This window comes from Falco peregrinus, chromosome 2, assembly GCF_023634155.1.
Source record: "Falco peregrinus isolate bFalPer1 chromosome 2, bFalPer1.pri, whole genome shotgun sequence".
In the NCBI taxonomy this organism is placed as follows: domain Eukaryota; kingdom Metazoa; phylum Chordata; class Aves; order Falconiformes; family Falconidae; genus Falco; species Falco peregrinus.
The window spans coordinates 6,656,817-6,666,916 of NC_073722.1; the positions used below are offsets into that span (position 1 = coordinate 6,656,817).

At 44.6% G+C, this 10,100-nt stretch overlaps 1 protein-coding gene across 1 annotated transcript in view; it reads left to right on the forward strand.

The window, feature by feature from the left end:
* FAT4 (FAT atypical cadherin 4) overlaps positions 1 to 4,592 on the forward strand; it is a 151,275-nt gene extending 146,683 nt beyond the window's left edge. Inside the window, 1 exon segment of the mRNA XM_005238547.3 lies at positions 1,090 to 4,592. Within this exon segment, the coding sequence (XP_005238604.2) occupies positions 1,090 to 2,972 (1,883 nt within the window). The 3' untranslated portion in view covers positions 2,973 to 4,592.
* The last annotated feature ends 5,508 nt before the right edge of the window (positions 4,593 to 10,100 follow it).

Sequence of the window (10,100 nt, forward strand, 5' to 3'; positions counted from 1 at the left end):
TTCTTGAAAGCCAGATCAGAATTTCAAACTATGTTTAGGCTTCTGCTTACAAGTCCCTTTTTTTTTTTTTCATATTTAATGAAAGCAATGGGAGTGCAAATTTTGTTACAGGCCTTCTAGAAAACATGTTATTTCAGCATCTTATTTATAGGGTTTAACATGTTTTATTTACTCACCTAAGAATATTTTCGTTGCTTTGAAATCTTAGTGTTGAAGTTAAAAGCCATGTTCTCTTTCAAAATTCTTATTTGGCAGACTTAAAAGAACCAAATACTTTTTGCAGGATATGTCAGTATCATCTGTGTAAGTGCCATGCATAAATCTTCAGATAAATTATGTAATTACTTTCTTATCTTTAATCTCTATTTCTATGCACAGCTTAGATGTGAAAATCATTAGTTTTAAAAGGTACATGTGTAGAAGTTATGTCAGAAGCTCCAGGTGTGACCAGCCTTTACTTAATCTCATTCTGCTTAGAAGCAGATTTCAGTTCCTATATAATACAAGCCCCAATAACGTCTCAAAATTTTATGAACAAAACAGCTATTACAACCTAAGAGGAAATATTGAACAGAAACAACATAACATTCTTTACACCCTAAAGGATTCAGTACAGATGATCAGGTTACTGGAACATCTGTGAATGGGCCATCCTTCTAGTGGAAGAAATTAAGTGACTCAGATCCTGCACTGTTACATGGTTAATATTGCACATATTTTTACATTAATCACAACACAAGGTGAAAATGTGGGGAAGCAACTGTAAGCTCAGTGCATGTAAGATTCAGTTGTGAAAATACGGCAGCTTCACATGTGTAACTAGCAGTGTGATTTACCCTAGACACTGCTTAAAACCATGAAATAAGGCTGTCGCCACCACTGTAGCATTGGGTTTTCCATTTTGTTGCTCTTGTGTTTGTGTTTCCCCTTTCATTTCAGGGGGCAAGAGGCATGCCACAGGTCTTGTCATCTGCTGATCCAAAAGGTTTCCCCTCTAGCATCACATTGGTGCTCAGAGTGCCGTTGGCATCTCTTGGTGGCACACACCCTGCGTTCAGGTCCTGACGTGACTGTTGCTTTTTCTCCTAGGCTTCGACGGCTGCATTTCCTACATCAAGTACGGCAGGGAGAGCCTTCCCTTCGCCGGCAAGCACAACCTCGCCACTCTCTCCAAAACAGACCCCTCGGTGAAGATCGGCTGCCGCGGCCCCAACGTCTGCGCCAGCAGTCCCTGCTGGGGCGAGTTGATGTGCATCAACCAGTGGCACGCTTACCAGTGCGTCCCGCCAGGCGCCTGTGCCTCCAGCCCCTGCCAAAACGGGGGTAGCTGTGAGCCCGGGGCGCACACCGGCTTCACCTGCAGCTGCCCCGAGGCATATGCAGGACAGATGTGCGAGGCGGTGGTGGCATGCCTGGGGGTCTCATGCGCCCCAGGCCACGAGTGTAGAGCGGGGATCAATGGTGGCCACACCTGCCTGCCTGCCCCGCACCCCACCGAGCTGTCCCTGCCCCTCTGGGCTGTGCCAGCTATTGTGGGCAGCTGCGCGACAGTCCTGGCACTGCTGGTCCTCAGCCTCATCCTCTGCAACCAGTGTCGAGGAAAGAAGTCAAAAGCCCCAAAAGAGGAGAAGAAAACAAAGGAGAAGAAGAAAAAAGGGAGCGAGAATGTGGCGTTTGATGACCCTGACAACATCCCGCCCTATGGCGATGACATGACCGTCAGGAAGCAGCCTGAAGGGAACCCGAAACCCGACATCATTGAACGAGAAAACCCGTATCTCATCTATGATGAAACTGACATCCCACATGCCACGGAGACAGTCCCCAGTGCCCCGCTGGCTTCCCCTGAGCCCGAGATCGAGCACTACGACATCGACAATGCCAGCAGCATTGCCCCATCAGATGCCGACATCATCCAGCACTACAAGCAATTCCGGAGCCATACCCCCAAGTTCTCTATCCAGAGGCACAGCCCCCTGGGCTTCGCGCGGCAGTCCCCCATGCCCCTGGGAGCCAGCAGCTTGACCTACCAGCCCGCCTATGGGCAGGGCTTGAGGACAACATCTCTAAGCCACTCGGCATGTCCTACTCCCAACCCCCTGTCTCGGCACAGCCCCGCGCCCTTCTCCAAATCATCGACCTTCTATAGGCACAGCCCGGCGAGGGAGCTACACCTCGCCATAAGGGAAGGGAGCCCGCTGGAGATGCACAGCGATGTCTGCCAGCCCGGCATTTTTAACTACGCCACTCGGCTGGGGAGAAGAAGTAAGAGTCCACAGACCATGGCGAGCCACGGCTCCCGACCAGGAAGCCGCCTGAAGCAGCCCATTGGGCAGATCCCTTTGGAAACTGCTCCTCCGGTGGGGCTGTCCATTGAAGAGGTGGAGAGACTGAACACCCCTCGCCCCAGAAACCCCAGCATCTGCAGCGCAGACCATGGCCGGTCCTCTTCTGAGGAGGACTGCAGAAGGCCCCTGTCCCGGACGAGGAACCCAGCCGATGGCATTCCCGCACCCGAGTCCTCCTCTGACAGTGACTCCCACGAGTCCTTCACCTGCTCGGAGATGGAGTACGACAGGGATAAGCCCATAGCGTACACCTCCAGGATGCCCAAGTTATCCCAGGTCAATGAGTCCGATGCGGATGACGAGGACAACTACGGCGCCAGGCTGAAGCCCCGGCGATACCCTGGCCGCCGAGGCGAGGGGGGGCCGGTGGGGGCACAGGCGACCGCTGCCAGCATGGGGGAGAGCTCCCTGCCCATGAAGCTGGGGCAGCAAGCGGGAAGCTTCAACTGGGATAACCTCTTGAACTGGGGCCCGGGCTTTGGGCATTATGTGGATGTTTTCAAAGATTTGGCATCACTTCCTGAAAAAACAGCAGCAGCAGCAGCAGCAGCAGCGAGTGAAGACGGCAAGGGTGGTACAACAAAGCCTGTTTCCAAGGATGGGGAAGCAGAACAGTATGTATAGGGTTTCTCTCCTGGTATTGCCCCAGCGCAAAGCCACGGGGACTGGTCAAACCGTTATATGGTTGTAGAAAAGCAAAGGTCAGCATTTGAACCCCAGGCCAGTTTGGTTGGAGGAGACTTTAAAAATAATAACCATTATGCTGCTGAAAGAGACTTAAAACATTTTTAATTTAATTATGCTTGGGTGAATTTATTTCTCCTGCATGCATTGTATTTGAAAACAAGATATTCGGCATGCAGCCTTTGAAAAGGTTTCCTATTTACCATTGTTTGGTTTGTGATTCTTAAATTAATAATGCTTTGATCTGAAAATGAACTAATTTTTTTTTTTTAATTGTGAAGGATGTGCATATTGTCTCCAGTTACTAACATGTTTTACGATGCAAGAGTATTGAGGATTTAATTTTCCTGAGGAAGTGCATGGAAGGATGGTAAATGAAGGAATTACAGTAGTAAGGTGTCTCAGAAAACACAGTTACCATATCCTGCAGTTGCTCACATGTGACTTTATGGATGAAATCAGCTTGAATAATTGCTGGCAACAGTGCTGTAAGTCTTATTCCATACAAGAGGTGCTAGAAGCAGCTCGAGCCAGCCAGCACTTTAGGAGTTTGGTTTTTTTTAATTTTCAGCTTGTTTATTTGTTTGTTGCTTTGGTTTTTTCCCTTCCCCCCCCCCCCCCCCCCCCCCCCCTTTTTTTTTTCTTGTTTGTTTTTATTATTTTTCCCTTTTTTGACAAAGTTGTGTGAGAGCTTCTGAATCTCTATGAAATGTTTTGGGATGCTTAAGCCCAGACCCTGCCCACCCCCCCAGTGCTTCCAGTGAGAGGGGAGCGACTGGCGTTTGCCAGCCCTAGCCCAGCCAAGCAGCCTGGCTTGCAGCAGCGGCAGCAGCTCTGGTCAGCGGGAGTGAGGGGGGAAAAACCCCCACTTTCTGCATCTCCTGGGCAATCATCTCAGCTGTGCTGCTGCTGCAGCCCGTGCCTCTCCCCAGATTTCGCTCTCCCGTCTGTGCTATGGAAAGGTAGGAAAAACACTTACCTACCTCACAGGGGTGTTGTGAGGACTAATTAGTTAACTCGTCTGAAGTGCTTAGACATTATAAAGCACTATAATAAGTATTATCGTAATTATTATTAAAGCACTGCCTAGCCTTTGTGACCTTGGAGTGGCATTTTCTGCATTATATGATTTTCTATGATGGAAACTGAAGAATTATTTATTGTATAGAAGATTACTGCACTCTAGCATTATGGAGTGGATATGAGGGAAAACTACTTGTAGATTCATTAATGTAGCTTACTGTTTGTCCCAAATTCCCTGATGTTTTAAGTAAAGTAGAACCTCACAAAGTCCTTACATCTTCATGCAGATCTGATGAAACTTATCATACTGTGTAAAAACTTCAATTTTTTTTTTTACCTAAGCTGTGTTTTTATATCAATATTTTCCTATGCTGAATAGTTTTCTTACTTTCAGGGAAGGTAAGAAAAATACTTTTTTTACATTTGTTACTTATGTAACATCCATATTTTTCACATTTTGATAAAATTGTAACATACTGTATGCTTTCTACCTGTAAATGCCAATAATAGAATTAAAATATTTATTTAAAATCTTTAGTGTGTGTTATTGCAAACCTTTCGTCTTTTCTCTCTAACTTCCACTCCTTGCCCTTCACTTGCACTAGCTTCTTATTCAGAAAATGGGCTTTAAGAAGGAAGGTGATGATGTAACATTATGCATTCAGAGCTCATTCACAGTGAAGGCAGTACTAGAATTGCTGTGGAAATGGAGTGACTCTCTCTGCAGACGGGCAGCACAAGCCCAGTGCACTTCTTGAAGACCCCCCGAGCCCAGTGCCGTTGTCCCATACAAAGGGATGAATTTCACCAAGGCTGAGGGAAGCATTCAGCCTATCCCTCTTGTATTTCACGAGTGACCTTGCTATGGTTGAAGAACAGCAGGCTTCACCTATCTCGGGAAGATGGAGAAGAGATGGTATTGTGACACTATTGAGCCTAGGACTACGTCAGAAAGTACAAAATCTACTTTCAGATTTCTAATAACACAATAAAATTGTGTTTTAGTCCATAGGGGTTTATTAGTAGCAGCTGGCTTTGCATTTATTAACCAAGACTTCCACCTCTGCTTGAAGCTGAAGCTTTCCAGGACATAGATAGTTAAGAGTGTGAGAATAAGAGTTTTCTTTAATAAATCAGGAGTTGAACAATAAATAACTGCATTCCTGTATATTTATAAAAGAATAAATCAAACTTGGACAACTTGTTCGAGAATGCAACAAGTGAAAAAGTTAAGGCTGCAGCAGGAGGTGAGTTCTGAGGTTACACTTTGAATTAGTGGTATTTTGTTTAAAGAACTCAGAAAAAGAGCAATTTGATGGGGTTTTTTTTATCTGTTAGTTAGTTGTTTTGGATTTTTTTGGTCAGCTTGTCTCAGAACCGGCAATGAGGAACTGGCTTGCTTTGGCTACAAATGCTGCCAACTTCATCTTGCCCCACAACAGTGAAAAGATAATGGGCCAAAGTAGCCCACATTTGTAAGTAAGTAGTTTCATCTGAAATAACAAGAGATCCGCAAATGTTTTCAGCATTTGAGAAGCTGCTGTAATTAAACATCTGTTAAAAAGCTGTATGTTTAGTTTGAATATTATCCTTTAATACAAGCTGTACCACATCCAAGCAGTGATTTCAATAACACATGAAAACTTGGACAAATGAAATCTTTTAAATGTAACACCAAACATATTGAGAACTGCATTATGCCAGTTAAGCATTGTGAGCCTGTGAAAAAGTTTTGTTAAAGGAAAATAGTACGCAATATGGACTTACACAAAATTTGTGTCATAACTTTAATGCAGTTTACAGTTTATTGAGTTGTAATACATTCCTCTAAATTTTGACACTTTCATGATAGAAGTATAGCTTACTGATTTCCTTGTTTCCCCGTTTCTGAAAAGCACAAAGATGTTTTTGACACTTAAACATATGATCCATTTTTGCCTTTTTTTAAATTCTTGCATGATGAGGATCAGAAAAGGTTTCCAAGTGAATCATGTGAAGCGGTCGTCCAAAGTTATTAGAGTTGTGAGGAATGAGCTGCATAATTCCCGTGGTTCGTCATTGGAACTGCATGATCCTGTTTCAAGATCTGGGACATATTATAAGTCACCAATATGTGGAAAGGACAAGAGCCTGCACTGCTCACTTCAGTGCACGGGAGCCTCCAAACACATCTCATGTCAGCAATTTGACTTGGCGACCTATCTTTCTGCTAGTAGCTTGCAGGGAGGCGCTCCTGTTTCTTTCCTGTGGGATGAGGGAGAGGAGTGTGCCACTGTCCACCTTCTTCTAGAGGGCTACAGCTGCATTGTCGTTGCCATCTCAGATGGGCATGTTTTATCCTGGTGAGTAATCAGACAAAAATGGACCAGGGATAAGGCAGATTTACTCGGCATTCTCTTGTATACCTATGAAAAGCAAAGCACAGTCAGGTTTTTAAGTACTGTAATTTCCGCTTGGGGGATAAATTACTAAAAGAAGTGAAATGCAGATTTGTCTGATTCAAGACCTTCCAATATTTTTCATCAAAGTTAATATGTTTTAAACCCCACAAAATTAATAGAAAGGCACGCTACATTAAAAAGTAACGTAAAGTCCCACATTCTGGTCAAAACACACACTATTGACAAGCAGACGACGAGTCTGCGTTGCAGGCCACAGCCTGTGTCAAAGAGTATCAGCAGAGCAAAACCCAGCTGGAGCTGCATTACTCCAGTCTGGAAATGGGAAGGCTTGGTTTGGGAAGGGGGTGCGGGATCTCACTGATGCTTTCAAAAACAGGAGACTGAGCCAGACGTTCCTCAGAGTTGCACGGCAAAAGGACTAGAGCTTTCGGTGGTCATAAGGTAAATTCCCATTGGATTTGTTTGAAATTATTCTGGCAATGGGAGCAGTTAGGTGCTGGAAGAGATTGCTCAGCGGTGTTGTGGCATCCCTGTCCCTGGAAACAGTCAAAACTTGCTTGAACAACACACCGTTGAACCTCATCTAGCTTCATAGCTGGCCTTGTTTTGAGCAGGGCGTTGGACGACAGGACCTCCATTGGTGTCTCCCAACCTGAACGATCCTGTGACTCCAGGTATGTCCAGCACCCTCCATTTCCCTGTCCTGTTGTCATAGAAAGAAATGGGTGAGACATGCTGGCCAGGGGCACCACTCCTCTCGCACCAATACATTTGAAGGCCTTTCTATCGGAGTCACAAATGAGGAGTGCAAAGAGCACCTTGAGCTGATATCAGCAAATTAGCTTCACTGCGGTAATTTACTGTATTTCACTTATTTCTTCTGTGCAACATTGACCGTATTTAATTTTTGCCAGCCAGCTCCTACAGGTGATAATCTCAAGTGCCTCTGAGATGATGTATTGTGCGCTTTTACTGATCACCTCCTGTGCCACTTCAAGAGTACTGTCCTTTTTGTTGTATTGTAGTTTATATTTCTGAAGTGTAGAATTCAAATTATAATATTGTCTTTCAGTGTAAGTATTTAATTTTAAAATGTTGCTATGTAAAGGGCACTTTCTTAACTGAAATCCATAAAAGACACCTAATAAATGTTTTCTGTTGTGGATCTTTTGAAATTTGGGAAGGAGAATGAGGAGAAAAAGGTGATTAAGAAAAAAGTGCTCTTTTTTGAAGTAGGACTGAAGGAAGAAGAAAGTGAAAAGGTTGATTGATCTCTCTGCTTTCTCATACTGGCATTTGACTTGTTCACCCTTTTATCCTTTTCCATGTCCAGCTATGTACTCATTCAACAATCTTTGCTCTGTGAAGTCAGTGCTTTGTTCATCCCAATGTGCTCACTTTGGTTTTCTATAAATGACACTTAATGAGGATGACTGACAGCATGTGTTCAGGTTGTCGATGAGCATGACAGCCTGTCTTGTTTTAAAATTTGGATATTTGCACTCAGTTGGCCTTTCCTATGTTTTCATAGAATCATAGATAGAATGGCTTGGGTTGGAAGGGACCTTGAAGATCCCCTAGTTCAAACCCCCCTGCCATGGGCAGGGACACCTCCCACCAGACCAGGTTGCTCCCAGCCCCATCCAGCCTGGCCTGGGACACTGCCAGGGGTGGGGCACCCACAGCTGCTCTGGGCAGCCTGGGCCAGTGCCTCACCACCCTCACAGCAAAGAATTTCTTCCTAATATATAATCTAAATCCACCCTCTTTCACTCTTTCAGTTTAAAACTCATCCCCCTTGTCCTATCACTACAGGTCCTACTAAAAAAGGCGGGGTTTTTTTGGTTTTGGTTTGTTGGGGGGTTTTTTGGTGTGAACCTCACCTTTCATTCAGCCAAGCCTTACAAGAGCTTTTTTTGGCAAACAAATCCAATTGGATTCTTAGTCATTTTTACAGCCTTGTATTTTTTTCCAGTGACTTCCAGGAATCATCATCCTTCTGTACTGAGATGAGCAGCAGTGAACAGCGTGTTTCTAAGCTGACTTTAGTGTTTAAAAGTACCTTTATCCCTGGTCTTCACAAAGTAAATTCTCAACAGAATCACTGTTCAATTTTAAAGCCCTGTGTATTTCATTTGGGAGCATTTAAAAAAAAAAAAAAAAAAAAAAGTAAAAAATAGCATTGTAGTAGCAGCAGGTGAATTTTTGAACAATTTCTAAAATGTAAGGGGAAGAGTCTACAAAAGCAGTGCTAGAAGGTTTGGCAACCTGCTAAAACAAAACCACCACGGGGCATTTCAGTTGACTGCATTCTCCATTGGGATGCAAACAGTGAGAAGCGTGTCCGCCGCTAATGATGAGTAGTGCTGGATGTTTAACCAGCTAACGATGAGGTGCCCTCAGCAGAGATTGTGTAGAAGCCTCCTTGTGCAGGGTACCGGGCAGACCTGGCCACCTTGCAGACCTCAGCCGGGACCTGCTTCTGACAGCACCCGAGGCCAGAGGCTTTTGCAGCATGCTTTGGGTTGTCCAAGAGCCCTTGCTGAGGGGAAGTTCAAAAGCAATACTATCTTTTGCTCAGACCAAAGTGATGATCTGGTTTCCAGGGGCTGCTCTGAAGTAATTCCGCATGGATGACCAAAATCTGTTCCTCTAATTTGCCATTTATTGGTAGGGAAGAAAAAGGCGCTCAGTCTGTGGTTCTGAGGAAGTATTTTGTTTTGGGGGATGGAGGCAATTTTCAGAAGTTTCCACCAATGTGGTTCGAGCTCCTCGCACCCTTTTTCAGCTGAGAACTCACGAAGGGCTTACGGGAGGACCCTGCACGGTGCCTTATGTCAGTCCAACAGCCGTGTGCTCTGCCTGTTCTTTGTGGTCATCATGGATCATATTGTGGCTGCTTGTAGCTCTGTCATCCCCTCTCTTACACGATCTGCCTGCTTCTCTGCTTTCAGCATGGGTCAAAAGGACGATCCAGCAAGGTGTTGCTTTCCCCTCTCCCTTACAAATGGAAAGCACAACTAGCAATAGGTGGTGAAAGAGTAGAAATGGCTCCTCCTAACCACCGGTAAACAGGAATGCTGCAGTAAATGCATTTCACTAATTTAAATCCTTTCAGAGCGAGCATTTTCAGGGAGTCATCAAACAGCATCAGCAAGAAGAAAATGAAGAAGAAAGCCCCACAGCTGAAAATTTGTTTAAGTCAGGACAAATCATCAGCATACCAATTAAAAGCCAAAATCTTTACAGTCTTTCTAGAGTTCTGCCTGAGCCCCAAGGACAACGTGTGATATTTCAGGTAACTGATATGTGTCAAATACTGCACTAAAACTGTCAAGGGAAGAAAGTGAGACAGCTCAGGGTGGAAATCAGAAAGCAGTAGCCACTGAAGTTCAGAAAGTTGAGTGTGAAAAGATGCGCCAGACTGAAAAGCTAAAAGTAGAAGATGAGATCGAGGGAGCAGCAAGAGAAGACCATGATGGAATGAAAATTTTATATATTTTCCTCAAGGACTCCCACTCTCATCAAACACCCTCATTACCACCATCAGCATACACGAACTGTTCAGGTGTGTGTGATCGGCAACTACTGTGCAGCCTGAAAAAAAAAAAAAAAGAAGTCAACAGAAACTCTTTTTACAAAG